Below are 18229 nucleotides of genomic sequence, written 5' to 3' on the forward strand. Positions count from 1 at the left end.
TGTTCTGTGGCTTTGGTGCATACCCATCTCTACCACCCCCACCTACTGTCATGGAAGAAGGGCAGGGCTCACAACCCCCACAGCCTAGCCCTGAAACAGATATGCCCCCAGTCTCATCCATACAAGTCCAGTAATACCAGCAAGGACACAGGGAGTTTCCTGCAGCCATTAAGTTACCCTGTAATAGATGACTTATAGGATCCAGGGAAAACTAGTTCAAGGGCCAAAAAGGAAAATACAGCAGAGAAGTTGATCAGAAGTAGGGCCCTTGTATTTGGAAGCATCCAAAGTACAAAACATAACAAGGTAATAGGAATAAAAATATTGCAGCTGAACATCACTGGCTCACGCTGTAATCTTAGCTACTCAGGAGGCTGAGATGTGGAGGATGAAGATTTCAAGACAGCCTGGGCAGAGAAGAGTGTGAGGCTGCATGTCGAATGAGTCAGCAAAATGCAAGACTGGAGGCATGATGCAGGTGGTCAAGCACCAACCATGAGCAAGTAAAATCAGCAAGGGTTCAAGTCATGGTACTGGCAATTTTTTTTAAAGTTTACAAATCATTAGTAAATAGTTGGTATCATAAGGCAGCAGCTCATCTATTTTCCATCTCCATATTCATGGGAGAAAGCAGAGAAAATGACAACTCTGGAGATCAGCATGAACAGCAGAACAGGCAAAGAAATTCAAGCACATCAATGAAAAATGATGATCACACTGGGGGAAAGTGAAGGAGGGATGCTGTGCTCATTGCTTGACTTGTGAAACCCCTCTGTCGAGCACCTTGATAATAACAATAAAATCATATTTTAAAAACGATGGTGATGGTGAGATGCCCCTCTGAGCCTACTGGAATGACATGCATTAAAAAATGGAAACTAACAAGTGTTGATGAAGGTTTGAAGGAAACAGACACCTTGTATAATTCTGGAGATGTGTGAAATGCTGCAAGCTACATAGAGAACAGCATGTGGAACCTAGAAAGACCCCAGGACTCCGCAATCCCACTTGTAGGCATGTCCTTGACACTGATAGGAAAGAACTAACTGCCGGAACTCAGGTGCTCTCCACAAGACTTAAAATAAGGTAGATGCATCCCAGATGTCATACATCAGCAGCTGACTGGATATACATCCAAAGGACTCTATTCCTCCATAAAGAAGATGCTTACAATATGGAGATATTATTACAATATGGAGATATTATTCTTAGTCAAATAAGCCTGCCTCAAGGACATACTGTATGATTTCTTCTAAATAAGTATCTAGGAAAGTCAAGTTCAGGGCCAGAAAGTAGCATAGGGTTATTAGGGGCTGAGGGAAAAGGGAAAATGGGGATTCATGTTTCATGGGTTTAGAGCATCTGTTTGGGATCATGAAAACTTTCTGGAAATAAATAGAGGTGATTTCTGTATAACATTGTGAATGCCATTCATACCAATGACTTTTGCTCTAAAGTGGTTAAAATGGTATGTGATATGCATATGTGCTGTATGTAATAGATGCATGTGTATTATATGTCATAAAATATATAATATGTACTATAATGTCACTACATTTTACCCTAAAGTGGTATGCTATGTGTTATATGTTATAAATTATGTTATTTAAAATACATTGCATATACAATGAAACATTATATTATCATATAATACAATATAGCATAGAATATAGTATATAATGTATACATATCATTTATATGTAATAAAATACATTGTATTTTTTGCCAATCCTGGGGCTTGAACTCAGGGCTTGGGCACTGTCCTTGGGCTTTCTCAAGGTTAGTACTCTACCGCTTGAACTACAGCACCACTTCCAGCATTTTCTGTGTATGTGGTACTGAGGAATTAAACCCAGGTCTTCATGCATGCTAGGCAAGCACTCTACCACTAGGCCAAACTCCTGGCCTGACACGCTATAGCTATATATATATAGCTATATGTGTGTGTGTGTGTGTATGTATACACAGGTGTGTATGTATACACACACATATATATATATATACATGCATGCATGTAAAATATGTATTGTATGCAACTTAAGTATATTGCACACATAATGTATTACACGTACCATATGATGTAGCATATATACATATGTGCATGTCATGTGTTAATTACATGTTGTATATCTTTTTTAAATTTTTTATTGTAATTAATAAAAGGGTTACATGATATTTGCCAGATAGGAGGTGTATTAATTCACATACATTGATACCCTTTCACATGTCTTAGTACCCATAATCCTCCCCCCCACCCCTCCCCACATGTTGTATATCTTTTACTACAACACAAACATATTGTGAAACCATGAATATATTAATTAGTCCCAAGGTTGCCCAACCATTACTACCAGCTACTGGAGTCTTGAGCCAGGCAAACATTTGCCCACATTCCTTGGAATGACCTTTGCCTGCGGAGGTGGCTGCTACCACAGAGCTATAGATTCTCCAGGACAGCTCTGCTGCCACTGGGCAGAACCACGGGAACCGGGCTGAGCTTTCCCTGCTCAGCTCCTGCCTACAGAGGAAGGCCGGCCCTGGGGGAGCCAGCACCACTGCCTGGCCATGGTCTCACTGCACAGATCTTCCACAGGGGGCTGGGAGGATGCATGGCATCATGGCTTCTCTAGCTATGGGGAGCACTGGAACTGTCCCCACAACATCAAGCTCAAGTTCATTATCCTGGCCTTGTGAAGTTATGCTTGTCTTTTCATTAACTAGTTCTTAACTTGTTGTAAGCTCCTTGCTTAGCCCTCAGATTTGGACCATCTCCTCTTATTTTGACCAGTTCAACAGGTGTCTGTCTGGGGGAGGGGTTGCTGGAACCCTTAACTACTATTCTGAAAGCCCCATCTCATCTCCAGATTCTTTCCCATTGACCAACATGGAAATATGCATATTATTTGAGCATCAATATTTTTCATAAGGCTATGAAGGTAACTAATACATAAATAAAAGATTGAGGTATAACTTATCTTGGTAGTTTGGGGACTTGAACTCTATAGCCTCAAGATTGCTAGGCAAGCACTCTAGCATTTAAGCTATGTCCTTGACCTTTTTTGCTTTTAGTTTTCTTTTTCTTTTAGATAGGGACTAAATTTTTTTTTGCCAGTCCTGGGCTTGGGCTCAGGGCCTGAGCACTGTCCCTGGATTTTCTTAAGGCTAGGGCTCTACCACTTGAGCCACAGCACCACTTCTGGCTTTTTGCTGCGTATGTGCATATGTGGTACCAAGAAGTCGAACCTGGGTCTTCGTGCATGCTAGGCAAGCACTCTACCACTAGGCCAAACTCCCAGCCCGGGACTAGAATTTTTGCTAAAAGATAGCCTTGAGTCTTGAGGTACCAATCTTCCTACTTATGCCTCTCACAGATCTATGATTTAGAGACATGAACCACTGCACCTAGCTTGTTGGTAGAGATAAAGTCTCATTAACCTTTTTCTCCAACTGGCCTCAAATCTTGATCCTCCTTATTTCCACCTTTGCAGTAGCTGGCATTCAGGTATGAGCCACCATACTCTGCCCCATGTCTATCTTATACTCATCTGACAGAGAAGTAGAACAGAGAGAGCAAGCTACATGCCATCTCCAGTTTACCCAAAACCTTGTGTAGATAAACTAGTGGTGGCCAAGTGCTTAGTCCAGAGAGCTAACAGTGGGAATTCAATAATGCATTTGAGTAGAAAAGCCTGGGAAGGAAAAATACAGTGTTGGTGGGAAAGTAAGGAGATGAACAATAAGAAAATATTCAGAGCTTTTAGAAATAAAAGCCCTTCAAAAATCCATAAAATGATATCTCTTCAGATAGGGGCTTAGAGGGATTAGCCCCTGTCAGCAGGGCGAGCTTCATAGAGATATATCATTATACTGGATATATATTTATTGAATGTCCCTTAGGAGGTGACACTGTGTTAATAATTTGGTTCTAAAGTTCTGCATAATGTTGCTTTGGTGTTTACTTTTTGGCTGGAGATTTTGTTTTTCTTTTTTTTGATTGTTGAACAGCAGTGAAAAGGCCATTGACCTCATGCTGGACGCTCAGGTCTGTGAAAGCTCAGCTCGGGGTTGCTGTGCTATTCTGGCTTGAATAACCTGATCCTCCAATGAAGTGATTTTTTTTTCTTCCTTTACTAGGTTTCCTGAAGGTGGCAAAGAAAAACTGTCCTTCAAAAATCATAAATGACACAGCCATTATCTCTTCACGTCTGGAATGATTAATAGGCATTATTACCTCATCTCCTACTCACCCCTAACCCCCTGAGGCTGGATCTCACTTTGCTTTTGATCACTTTCTAGATGGAGAAGCAAAATCATTTGCCAGCATGCTTAATATGATGAATTGCTACCCTGGAAGCAACAGCCGTGTGATTCTTTCAGTTGCTTCTTAATGCATCTTTCCATTTTCCTTCTGAAGACCATTTGTTTATTAAGAGCCATTCTGAGAAGAGACTTACACTGCATATCCAAGCATCAGTTAAAAAGGCTTTGGTATGATGCCAAGTATCTGAAAGGCCTTCCCTTTCATGTCACCCCTGTAATGTCTAAGTATGTGCGTATGCGTGTGCTGGTACTAGGGCTTAAACTCAAGGACTTAGCACTGTCCCTTAGCTTTTCTGTTCAAGGCTGGCACTCTAGCTTTTTTGTGGTTAGAGATAAGGGTCTTATAGACTTTCTTGCCCAGGTGGCTTCAAACCAGATTTTAGCCTCCTGAGTAGCTAGGGTTTCAAGGGTGAGCCACCACTATGATTTTTGTAAGTTCCCCAAACCTTTCCACTTTCACCCCCTTGCCTGAGGGTGTCTGCCTATCAAGGACTTAGAGCTTGACCCAAACAATCCCCTGGAGAAGCCTATGTGTTCTTGTGTTTCTTTGATCATTGGATAATGTGGGGAGGGTGGAGGCCACAGGAAGCTGGCCTTAGAGATGAAGGCCAAATGAAGGTCTTTGATTCAAAGACTGTGGCTCCTTCACTTTCTCTGACATAGAAATCGGTTCATTCCCCCACTTCCTACTACAAATCACTTTGGTACAATCTGACAAAGCAGCAGACACAGGCGGGCTTTTCCCACATCACACTACAGACACAGCCACCCTCCTTCTCCCGAGAACAGAAGAAACAGTGAGCCTTCTACTTCCCCTCTATTTGTTTGAAAGATCAAGAGAACATAGTTCCATTTTTCAACAACCCCCAAAAAATTGAAAAGGAAAATCATGAAAAGAGCCAACCTCCTCTTTAAAAATTTTTTTCCTCCCTTAATATATTGTTGCATCCAGGGAAGAGGAAACAGAGTGTGACTGATACTGTGTCCCCAGGGAGCGCTGAGGGGCCACTCCCCGGCTATCACAGGAGCCCGTCTTCCTCCCTTTGCAGATGGAATTGGTGATCAGTATGGAAGTCTGTCTTGGCCCTTCTTGATGTGCAAAAGAGAAAGAAAAGGAAAAAATAAAAAACCACTCCACTGTGTATAGGCTGTGTTCACACCTGGCTGTCACTGGGCAGAGGTGTTTTAGTTATAAGCCTTTGGAAATCTGAGAAGGGAGATTTGAAAAATCATTTAACCATGTTTCTGCAGATCTCCACTGGCTGGCTAGGAACTGTGTGTTCCTGGAAGGCAAGACAAATTCCTTCCACCTGGTTATTTATTTAATATATTCTTCTTAAAGTAAATTCAGTGGTGGCTTAGGCCAGCCAATATGGGATATGAAATATAGCAACATCTTGCTTATTATGTACAGGTGCTAAGTAAGGTTGTGCACTACATCTACTTTTCCAAGTGAATGAGCTGACACCCATTAGGAACTACATATTACAAATGGAAATGTGTTTGGACTGCAGTGTGTGTGTGTGTGTGTGTGTGTGTGTGTGTGTTAGAATAGATGAGTTCTTTTAGTCTCATCCTATATGACCTTATGTACGTAGGTTTTGAGCTACTATAATCCTCTGCTAAGAGAGTCCTAGATGTGTAGTAATTATTACAAATGAGCCTATGTTCCTTTGGGTCTGGCTTACTTCACTTAATAGGATTTTTTCCATATATAGGATGAGAATAAATGAAAGGATCTCTAGGATATGGAAACAAGAGCTGTATCTTGTGTGATTGTTGTTCTTAATGTGATTGTTGTTCTTAATGTATTATGTTATTTCTCCTCTCTCTTTTTTCCCCCTTGGTTAACCTCATATTATTACTGGTATATTGTATATATGTTTATTTGAGATAGGAAAGGGAAGGGGGAAAAGCAAGGTGATTGGGAAATGGGAGAACAAAAACATGAGAAGGGGTATCAATGTGTGAGAAGTAATGCACCTACTTCCTGACAAATGTAACTGTGACCCCGCTATACATTACCTGGACAATAAAAAAAAAGAATGAGTTCTTCTTTGGCAAGGTAAAGTTCATTAACCTGAGTGGATTTTACTGTTTGAATCAGAGGTGCCCTCAGGAGCTGTGGAGATAGGGACTCTGGCCTTGTGATTCTGGCTCTTTCCATGGGGTTTCTCATTTCCTGTGTGGGATTGTCCTCTCTTCTGCCAGATCTTCCCATCATCTGTGTCTGGAAACTCTTGTCTTCTTTGGTCTTGGTCAATTGTAGCTGAGAGCAACCAGATGGGCTTACATCAGCAAAGTATATTACTCAATAAGCGTGTGCTCTTGCCAAGCAAAGAAAAAACATGGGAACTGGAGGGCTGAGAAAAACCTAGTGGATCCCTTCAAACTTTATATCAAATAGCATTTTATTCTGTACTTAGAAAATTTGCAAAATAGGCTGTTGTTACTGCAGGGTTTTGTTTGTTTGTTTTTGCAGTGCTGAGGTTTGAACTCGGGGCCTTGCACTAGCTCGGGCAGGTATTCTACTGATGAGCCACACCCTCAGCTCTTATGCTGAGTGTGTGTTCGCATGTGTATTTGCACTCAGAGCCTACACACTGTCCCTAAGCTTTTGTGCTCAAGGCTAATACTCTACCACTTGAATTACAACTCCATTTCTGGTTTTTTGATGATTGACTGGAAAGTCTCAAGGACTTCCCTGCTCATACTGACTTCAAACTGCAACTCTCACATATTCTCAGCCTTCTGAGTAGGATTATAGGCATGAGCCACTGGTCCCTAGCTGATTTTCTTATCAAATACCTTGCACATGTTCGTTAGGTGTCTCCCACATTAATGATCAAACCACAATGGGCTATGTGCTTTAAGGCCAGGGAGAAACTCACTAACTGAAGGATTCAGGCAAGCTGCTTTGCTCTCCTGGACTTCGACTTCCTCATTAGTGAAAGAGAGATGTCTACCTTGCAGGGGTGGGAAGTTTCAGTGACATCAAGCACTTATACATACCTAGCAGCACACAGCATGGAGGGTTTGTGCTCTGCACATTACAGTTTTGGTAAAATTTTTAAGAGCAGCTCCTTAAAATAATGGAAAGCTCTTCCATGCTAACACAGTTCTGTGAGCTTTTGGAGCAAGAGGGAGAATTGACTGCTTAGGTATCTGGTTTAAAATGCTCATGCCTAGGGGCTGGGAGTTTGGCCTAGTGGTAGAGTGCTTGCCTAGTGTGCATAAAGACCAGGGTTCGATTCCTCAGAATCCCACATACATAGAAAAAGCTGGATGTGGTGCTGTGGCTCAAGTGGTAAAGCCCAAGGACAGTGCTCAAGCCCTGAGCTCAAGCCCCAGCACTGGCCAAAAAAAAAAAAGTGTATAAAATGCATGCCTAAATTTTATGCAGCAGGGGTGTGAAACAGATACATAGGGAGTAACTATCTGTATGATACATCATTCAATTCACACAAGCAGCCAGGGGAAGATGCAATGCTTAGTCCTGTTTTACAGAAGAGAAAACTGAGCATTCCAGGAATTGCTCTTGAACTTCAGTGGAAATGTACCTGTCGGGCCCTGAACCCAGGCAGCCTGCACCAGACTCAGTGCTCAGCTCTTTGAGATTGACTACCTGGTTGAACTTCAATGAAAGCAGAACTTGAGCCAGAATGAGATAATACTGCCTCTTAACTCCATTTGCCTGAGACTTCCTTCCAGAGCCATTTTTTTTTCTGAATAGGAAAGAGAAAGAGGACATCTTGCCTACAAGTGGCCAAGCTTCATTCATCCTGTGAAGCCTGGGTTGAGATGCCCCCTGGGCTGCAGCTGGCAGACAGTATAAGAGCAGGAGTGGATGTTCACAATGGCAACCCTCTTGCCCATTTTTAGGTATTTGCAAATAATCCACTCAGTGTTTTCAACATGCCTTTATTTGCTTAAATTAACAGGATATATGTTGTATTTCCAGGTAAACTGCCTTTTTACTCAATCAGAAAGCTATATTCACAATTGGGGTTACTATTCATTTAGAAATTTTCATTTTTAAAAGTCAGAACTCTGTACAAAACCAACATGTGGTGAAGGATTTGAAATGCTAGCAGTTACATTTTGTTCCAGCAAAGCAGAGGAAGATCATCATTCAAAACACACAATGTTAATATTTTATCAAATGCCTTTCAGGCTTAATAAATACAGTATGCACATTAAGCTTTCATATACAGATAGTCCAGCTACTTTTATCGGCTTGTAAGAAGGTTAGTTTTCAGCCTCATGGCTGAGACAGAGCCAAGATTTTAAAAAGAAAACTACAGAGGAATGGAAAGGCAGCAAGAGGGGTAATTGTAGGCCCTCAATACAAAGGATAAAATAAAAATATGCCCCTTGTTATTCACTGGTTGGTTCAAAATGAAGAGGTCAAAAGCCCAGAAAGCATTTGATGGTGATCCACTTTCAGGTCATGACCTTGGACTGCTGATAATCTTAGGTGACTTTGTTCCTTTGTCCTCTGAGGATGGCCCTACCAGCCCATCTACAGATTTGCATTCTGGTCCACTAGTTCAGCCCAGAACCTGGCAAGTCCTTCCCTCAGCTCTGTACTCTCACATAGGGCGGGGCATTATAATCTATTACCCAACCTAAAATTAAGGAAACATTATTTGTAATGAGCCTGGGGCCACAGACATCCTAGGAAAAGTCATCCTAGGAAAACCAGAGTTATTAGAGAGAAGCAAGGTATCAGTCATCCAGCAGGCTAGAGCTCGTGAAGTCTCTCATACTCAATGTCAAAAATTATGAGCAGGCCTTGGAACACATCCCATTAGGGAATTTTGTTACTTTTCCTAAACTTCTTTCTCCCTCCAGATGAAGTTGTACACAGAACACGGTCCTGCAATCCACAGCAAGCCCATCTGCTCTGAGTGATGTGAACGTGGGCCTTTTCTTCTCCCAGTGGCTCTGTAGGGGTCCACCACAGACCTCTGCTCCTCTGGGAAAGTCCACATACAACTTGCAAGGCACTGTTTTACATCACACTCCTTCTCTACGTAAACTGATCCTTGAAGCATTCCCACAGGGTTATTTTGCTTGGAAAGGACTAGAGTTTATTACTCTAGATTGTCCTGGCTTCTCTTCCAGCTGGACATAGCCACAAGGAATTGGAAGTAGGAAGCACATGTCGTTAGGCCCTGCACATAGAAGATCCTCAATGTGTGGCTGCTGAATGGATGCAGACATGGAACAAGAGCTTAGATGAGTGTCACCGAGCCCTTGGCCAGCTTCCTGGGCCATTTCATCAAAGGCACTAATGTGCTGTATATTCACAGTGTGTTTCAGGAACTTGTTCATCTGAGGACCTCAAAGGATTCTCAGCTGGGGCTGTGCTTGTCACCATAGAAACTCACAGGATTCCCTCCAGCTGCTCTGACCTCCGGATATGTGGGGCAGTAGGAAACCCAAGCAGTTTCAGTGCATCACAGTGGTAGTGATGCTCAAAGAAGAAATTATAGAAAGAGCAGGAAAACACAGCCCACAGCTGAATGTGTAAGACAGGCCTCCAGGGGAAGTACCTGAGGTGACTGGATAAGCCAGCATCTCAGCATTTGCCCTGGGAAGTCTGCAAAGAGAGAATGCAAAGTAAGCAGCAACGCCCAGCTCTGCCCTCCTTAGGCTCCTACAGAACTTGGGGAAGGCCTGGGGAGTATGAAGTCTAAAGCTGAAACGGAAACGGGCGGTGGTGGAGGGGGTTCTGGGAGATCCAGAAATGGGTGAGGGCTACTGGTAGCCAGATGTCACTGAATGTTTCTCAATTGTGTCTACACAAAAGGTTCCTGGGAAATTTTGAAACTACTCTCAATGCTGGAGGCTCCACTCTGATCAATTACAGCAGAATATCAAGGCTGAGGCCTTGGGTACTTGTTTTTCTTTTCCTTTTTTTTTGGATAGCACTAGGGTTTTAAACTGAGAATATTGGGCTTGTTAACTGGTGCTGTACTACGTGAGCCATATCTTCTGTCTTGATTTTGCTAGGTGTTTTTTAATAATGGAGTCTTTTTGCTTTTCCATCCAAGCTGGCCTTGAACCTAGCTCCTCTAGATCTCAGCTTCCTTAGCAATGAGGATTACAGACATAAATCTCCACCTTCTGAATTTGGTGTTTTTTTCAGAAAGCTCCTTTATGGAAGTCTCAGGTGTAGTCAGCATTAAGAATACAGTCTGAGCCCGGTGTTGGTGGTTCATGTCTCTAATCCTAGCTATTCAGGAGGCTGAAATTGAGGGATGAAGTTCAAAGTCAGCCCAGGAAGTCAAGTCCATGAGACTCTTATCTCCAAATAACTAGTCTCAGAGAGGTGGAAGTGCAGGTGTGGCTCAAATGTAAAGCATTGTCAAAAACACTTGAGCAAAAAAATAATCAGAGATAGCATCCAGGCCCTGAGTTCAAGCCCCAGGACTTGCACCCACAAAAAAGAGTATCCTTTCACATAACTCATCATCCTGCAGTATTACTGGTATTTTGCTATTTACTGAAGGCTATTTTTATATATACAATTACTAATATTTTCTTCTATCTGGACAAAAATAGTGTAATTTCCACAAATTCAACTAAACATTTATTATATAAGGTCACATGTCAAACACCACAGCTTTTGTGGCTAAAAGGAAATTTACTGTGTGTTGAGTATTAGTTAAAGGAAAATAACTTCTAACAGCACCTCAGAATCAAATTACAATTAACTAGATCACAGGAAGAATATGCAAAGTTTATTACATGGCTGCTGCATAAAATACCCTTGAAGAACCTGCACGTGTTACAAGTATGTAGGTCTGTAGTGGGCCCCAAGATGCATTTACATTACCTGCTCATTTAGTCTGAGCCATTTGCAAAGACTGACATCACTCTCCAATCCCCAGCAAATGACTGTTCATGCAGAAAGCTGTATTTGAATGACCTAGTTCTCATTTTCCAAAGGTAATTTGAAAATTCTCCATTTCAGATACCCAAAAGCACTGCTTGTTTTTCCATTTTTCTCTCCAGTAATTCTTTAAAACTCTCATCTCTGTGCTTGAAGTATAAGTAATCAGAAAAAGAGGGGCCCCGCCGGGTGCTCTGGAAAAACCCAATGCGCTCCTCCCTGTGGGCACAGTCCCTCTCTTGGCTGCCCGCGGTGCCCTCTGGGTCCTTGTTCCTCTCCTCCTGCTCTCTGGGCCCGCCCTCCTCTTCCTTGCAGGTTTCCCCTACCCCCTGGAGGCCCTGCTCAGGCTTGGAGGACAGATCCTTGGGTGCACAGGGCTGCTGCCTCTCTGGGTGCACACCAGGGCTGACAGGTTCCACCTCATAGCAGTTGTCACCATCATCATCTTCTTCCTCGTGAAAGGGGCTGCCCTGAGCACTCTCTTCATCTGAATTGAACAAGGGCCTCTTCACCCCACGCTTCTGGGACAAGTCAAAAGGTTCCTCCTGCTCCAGATTCCTCAGGACACCCGCGGTGTGTGCCAGGGAGAGTCTCCCCCTTCCCAAACCTGTGAGAGCAGACAGAATTTAGTGCCAGAGAAAGCAGCAGTCCAGAGGGCTGGGGACCAGTCAGTGGACAGTATAGTTGTTCACTGTTGTGTGTGCAAGTACATATGCAATATTGGCACATGGGCACCAGTATTGGAGCTTGAAATCAGGTTTGAGGCTTACTGTTTCCAGGGAGTTTGGAACATTTCTACTTTGGCACTTTGCTGGTTAACTGAAGATGAAAGTCTCATGGACTTTCCTGCCTGGGGCTGACTTTGAACTGTGCATTCAGGATTACAGTGTGCATGAACCACCAGTGCTCAGATCGCATTGCGTATTTTAAAATGTGTGACTGCCAGTATAGACATCCAGGGCAGGGTTACTACAGGAAAGGTCTCAATTTGTATAATCCCTCAAGGTGAGCTTGGCCACTTTCACAAATGTTGGCCTTAGAGATGGCATTGCTGAGACTCTCAAAGTTGAAAAGCATCAGGAGGCAGGAGCACAGAATGGGAGGCTGTGCTCCTTATGGTTTGATTACAGCAAAAATGGGAAGAGAATTCTGGCATTTAAGTTGTGGTTCAACACATAATGGTCAATAGACATAATGACCTATGTGGTAGGGGACAGAGACTTACTTTGTAAGCAGCAACCACAAACCAATGGCCTGATACTTTTGCCTGTGGTGATGAGCAGGGGGTGGGGGGTGCTATTCAGAAATTCTTGAATTTGGCTGGGTGCCAATGGCTCATGCCTATAATCCTAGCTACTTAGGAGGCTGAGATCTAAGGATTACAGTTCAAAGCCAGCCTGGGCAGAAAGTCCGTGAGACTCTTACTGCCAGTAATCTACACAGAAAAATCTGGAAGCAGCACTGTGACTCAAGTGGTAGAGCATTAGACCTGAGAACAAAGAGGCTCAGGGACAGCGCCTAGGCCCTGAGTTTAAGCCCCAGGATCAGAAGAAAGAAAAAAAAAATTGAATTCTGCCTTCAGACTTGCTATCTGACTTCAGGTAGTTTATATAACACATCTAGGCCTTGGTTGGTCTCTTATATAAGACAACCCTAAGTGTCTCTGGTGGATCTGGAGAGGTGAGCCATAATGCCTCTAACCTTTTGCCCTGCCTTAGATTATACTCGGGGTCTAAAAGTAGTTCACATTACTTTGTAAATCACATGTGTGACCAGCCTCACTCTTGCAGGGACCTAGAGGGCAAGGATAGGCCTCAGTCCCCAGGCTCAGCCACTGGGTTTAGCTCACTGTATTGGAGAGGGAGGCATTTATTGCTGGTTTATTACAGCAGGGGTTGATTAGGTGTCTAAGGAGCAAGCCTGCTGCCTCTAGTGAGTTTGGAACACAAACTGACAAGGGCCTGGGGGCTGTGAAGAAAGGAGACCACAGCTTTTCATTAGTTAAGACTCAGTGGGGGAGACATAAACCTCTGCTGTGTAGGGGGCAATTGAGAGGAAAGCTGTCCTTGAGTAAACAGGAGGGGAGACCTAGCCTGCTAGAAACATACTTCTTTCTGCAGGTTAAAAAGCAGGGCTGCACAGCTGCAGAGCTGGGCCTGATGGCTCATACAAGCTACTCACTCACTTAGGAGGTTGAGATCTAAGCATCATGGTTCGAAGACAGCCCCGGCAAGGAAGTCTGTGAGACTTGTATCTCTTAAAATAAACTAACTCTATTCTCCTAAATGTCAGAAATGGAACTCTAGCTCAAGTGGTAGAGCACTAGCCTTGAGCAAATAAAAGCTCAGGGGCAGCCCTCAAGCTCTGAGTTCAAGCTGTAGAATTGGCACCAAAAAAAAAAAAAGGAAGAAGAAAAAAGCGGGAGAGCTGTAATTAGGTACCAATCAGTAATCCTGGCTACTTGAAAACCCCAGATATGGAGGACTGTGGTTTGAAGCCAGCCTGTGCAGAAAAGTTTGTGAGACTCCATCTCAGAATGAATCGGCAAAGCCAGGCACAGTGGCTCACGCATGTAACCCTAGCTGCTCAGAGGCTGAGATCTGAGGATCAAGTTCAAAGCCAGCCCGGGCATAAAAGGACCTGAGACTCATCTCCAATTACCTCTAGTAAACGGGAAGTGGGGCTTGGCTCAAGGGTAGGGCAGTAGCCTTGAGCTGAAGAGCTCAGGGACAGTGCCCAGGCTGAGTTCAAGCCCCATGACCCCGCCCACACAAACAAAATTAATCAGCAAAATGCCCTTTATCAGCAACAGGCATATAAAAGATTTGAGTAGGAAAGTCTGGGTTCAAATCCTGACTTTGGCCATTTTCTGTTAAGAAACATAAGAAGCCTTGGTGCCTCAGTTTCCCCATCTGTTAATTAGCTAGAGGTTCCTCCAGTCCAGAGTGGCGGTGAGATGTAAGAAGGTAAGGCACTGACAGAAGGAAGCAGTAATGGTGCTGGCATCATGACAGTGTCCAACTGTGCTATCGAATGTTTTCCTTTACTAAATCCTTACCACCTTGGCACTACATTCTTCCAAGTAATCTTCTGTGTCTATTTTTGCTTTCCTGTGATATAATTTTTAACATCTCCATTCTGCTTTTGTGTGTCAGTACTAAGGCTTGCACTAAGGGCCTCATACTCTTTTACTTAGCCTTTTTGCTTAAGGCTTGGTTCTCTACCACTTGAGCCACACCTCCAGTTCTGACCTTTTGTTGTTGGTTAACAGAATACCAACTCCTTAGCCTCCTGAGGAGTTAATATTGTAGGTATGGGGCCTAGCCACCCCTTCTTTTTTAACATGAATACTCCCAAGTAGTGCTCTGAAAAGTGAATTTCCAGATGCATACCCACTGGGCACAGCAGTGGGGCATCACAGCAGAGTCCTACCTTGAGAGTGGAGGCCCCGCTCCATCACTCCGTGTTTGACCTTCATGTGGCGAGTCAGGTTTCCCTTCAGGGTGAACTTGCTTGGGCAGTAGAGGCACTTGAAGGGTTTGCTGTCTGAGTGTAGGTGCATGTGGCCCATCAGGTTGTGCATCCGGTTGAACTCCTTCCCACATAGCTGTTGGGGATGAGGGAGGAGAACTCAGTGATCCTGCCAGGGAGAAGCCATATCCGGGCCCTCAGCGGGGATGGACATGGGGCCACATCTGATTCTACGCTGCTTGGATCTTGGCTCTTTAAACTGCTTCCAAAGAAAATCTGCCCTGGAAGTCAGGGAGGGGCTGGTTTCTCCCAGACTCAGAGGTGAGCAGGGAGGGAAGAATTCATGAGATGCTTGTGTCCAGGGATCTTTAAACTCAAAACAAAAATAGTAAGGCTTTGAAAGCTCCATGACCGAGCTGGTCCAAAAAAGTGACTGCCAAAGTGTATCTCTTTAATAAGAATACGATGGCATGCTTAATAGCTACGATGCTCTTAATCTGAAAGATGCTGGGCCAGGGGATAGCTCAAGTGGTAGAGTGCTTGGGCTATCAAGACCCTACCTCAAATTAAGTTATTTATCATTCATTCATTGGAAAGAAAAATCGCACACCCTTTATTAGCAATGTTAAAAAATCTAGTAGGAAAGTCTGGGTTCAAATCCTGACTCTGTCCCTTTTCTGTTCAGAAACATTAGAAACCTCAGTGCCTCAGTTTCCCCACAGGATAAGGCTCAAGTGGTAGAGGCTGTATACTTAAACCCCAGTACTGCCAAAAATGAAAGCAGTAAAGAAAGTATTGGTTCTAAGTCAGCCAAGGAGTATTTTGCTTAATTCATACATCAATTCTATTAGATGGTCTGTCATCTAATTTTATACATGGGCAAACTTCAGGCTTTACTCACTTGGCTCAGGCCCCAAGTTATTAGGAACTGCAGTTGGGATAAGATATTCAGACCAGTGGATGCCCGAGACCACAGGGCCAACCACCATCCATACTGAGTTCTCTCAGTCTTGCTCTCTGCTATACTGCATACAGCTCTGTTTCTAATTTTCACACTGCTAATTGTTGGGATGGATTTCAAAGTTCCAGAAACAAAGAGATGGCTAAGAAAGAAATACGTCTTTTCTCTGGCTAGAGAATGGAAGGGGTGAGAATGTTATTTCAAAGTAAACATGTTGTATTCATTTAATCATTTTAATTTCCCAACTCCTCACAGGGAGGTGTGCTTATCCCAGTGGCTACTTCTGGAGGTCATCTTGGGTCTTCCTCAGCCTCAGCTAAGCTACCTTTCACCTTCCTTTCTCACAGCCCAGTTTTCTAGTGACTTCCTAGATCAGTCCACTCAGTACTGAACATCATAGGATGTGTTAGTGGTACATGTGGGCACTGCCCACTGTGGGACATGATAGTCAACTATCTTCTGTGTGACCGATGAAGGATCCTAGAGTGCCATGCTGCTGGTCATTATAAAAAGTACTTGGATATTAGAGTTATCTTGCATGATTTATGAGAGCATCACTGCCAGGCCAAAGTGGAGCATTGTCAAGTTTGAAAGGTGTTTGCTTGGGACATCACTGGAACCCCAGTCTCTAAAGCAACCTCAGTAACCAACCTCAGTATCAAACACAGGGTGTACACGTGGTACACAGGAGCATCTAAGCATTTGGTTGGAATAAATAAATAAGTCAGGAAAATACCCTGTTTTCTGATTCATAAAATTCATTTAAAAAAGCAGCCATTGCCAGTTCTCTTCCTGTACCCACTAAACGTACAAATTAGTGTACAAACTAAGATCTTTCATGACAGAGGAAAGGCTCTACCCACACCTCAAAGACAGGCTTCTTCTTCCCAGCCTCAAACTTGCTTGGCTTTTTGGCTAAAAGTTTGCACTCTGCCACTGGAGCCACATCTCACTTCCAGCTTTTTGCTGGTTAATTAGAGCTAAAAGTCTCTCCAATTTATGTGCCAAAGTTGGCTTCAAAGAGCAGTCCTCAGATCTCAGCTTCCTGAGTAGCTAGGTTTACAAGTGTCAGCCACTGGCGCATGATTGTCTAAAGGTTTTTCACTAATTTGTTAGTCAGTTATGGGCCATGATCTCAGGTGTGGGCACTGTCCTGAGGGTTTGAGCTCAAGGCTAGGCTCCATCACTTTGAGCCACAGTGCCACTTTCAGTTTTCTGGTGGTTTAATTGGAGATAAGAGTCTTAGGGCCTTTTAGAGATTTTTTTTTCTACATCTCTGAAATCCAAAGAGAAGCTTTTTTACATTATTAGCAAAGAGGAGCTAGAGAGGGAAAAGCTGGGGCCAGCAAATGATTGCATCCTGGGGCAAAGTCCAAGCTTTAAAGAAAATGAGAGTGGAGGAGGAAGGTGGGGGGGAGGGGAAGGCAGAACGGAAGGAAGAAGAAAAGCTGAGAGGGAGCATCAATCTTATAGTTTCTTCTCGGGAAAAACATTTAAGTTTAAACCTCCTTTAGTCATGAGATGTAACGCTAAGATCTTGCATAATTAAGACAAGAATTGGCTGAATTCTTTCCTGTCAAGGTCTATGAAGTTTATCTAAGGTAGGTGTTATGCAAAAAGCTGATAGCCTATGATGGGGGACTCTCTTTCATCTTGAGAAGGTCACTTCAGCCAGGTTCCTTCTGCTTGAGTTTGACTGAGCAACACCGAACCTCTGACAGTGAACTCAGCTTAGGCTGAGCACCAGAGGCTCACATCTGTAATTATAGTGACTCAGGATGCTGAGTTCTAAGGATAGAGGTTCAAAACCAGTCTGGGCAGAAAAGTCTGAGACTCTTATCTCCAGTTAACTAGCAAAAAATGTTGAAAGTGAGGTTGTGGCTCAAGTGGTAGAATATCAACTTTGAGTGAGAAAGCTCGAGGATAGCACCCAGGTTCTTGTTCAAGCTCCAGCCCTGGCACAAATGAACAATAACAACAGAAATTTTGCGACAGGTACTTTTAACAGTCCTTCTAGAATGATTTGCATGGGCCACCAGATTGAGAAGTCAGAGCAGAGAGGTAACAGTGAGTCAGAGAGAAAACTTGCTTCATTCTCTCTTCTGCAACATGTCAATAATAACTAGAGTTTCTTATAAAGATGTTGAAGGATCCAGTGACATAACTTTGATAACTATTAGCTCTTATTCCTATTATGATATAGTACACTCTTCTTAACATTTCAGAATAGCACTCTCATCTTCAAAGATCTTTCTGTCTTGGCTGTTAAAGCTAGTTATTTGAAGGAAATATAGGAAGGATGGAAGGATGGAATCCTCCGTGTGAACACCTGCCAGGTAAGCAGTGAAAGGGCCTAATGGGAACACGAGCAGTTCTGCACACCCAGCTCACTAGGTAGATGGGAAGCAGATTTAGATTCATCCTAGACCGCAGGCTTTGTGAAAGCCCACCATCTGGCTCCATAGTCCTCGGCCTGCCCTTGACACAGCTGGCGGATGCTCTGCTTGCTCCAGGCCTCCTGTTCTAGTCTCTTGGTGCTCTTTTTCTCCCAGAATACCAGGCTTAGGGGCACCTCT

At 43.5% G+C, this 18229-nt stretch overlaps 1 protein-coding gene across 1 annotated transcript in view; it reads right to left on the reverse strand.

Annotated features, from left to right (window-relative positions):
* Positions 1–8771: 8771 nt before the first annotated feature.
* Znf366 (zinc finger protein 366) overlaps positions 8772–18229 on the reverse strand; it is a 57354-nt gene continuing 47896 nt past the window's right edge. Inside the window, exons 4-5 of the mRNA XM_090331809.1 lie at positions 14654–14828; positions 8772–11828 (exon numbers count right to left, since the gene is read on the reverse strand). Coding sequence (XP_090187935.1) covers positions 11299–11828; positions 14654–14828 — 705 coding nt within the window. The 3' untranslated portion in view covers positions 8772–11298. The remainder of the gene's footprint in view (positions 11829–14653; positions 14829–18229) is intronic.

This window comes from Megascapheus bottae, chromosome 4 (genome assembly GCF_031878675.1).
Source record: "Megascapheus bottae isolate mThoBot1 chromosome 4, mThoBot2.hap1, whole genome shotgun sequence".
In the NCBI taxonomy this organism is placed as follows: Eukaryota; Metazoa; Chordata; class Mammalia; order Rodentia; family Geomyidae; genus Megascapheus; species Megascapheus bottae.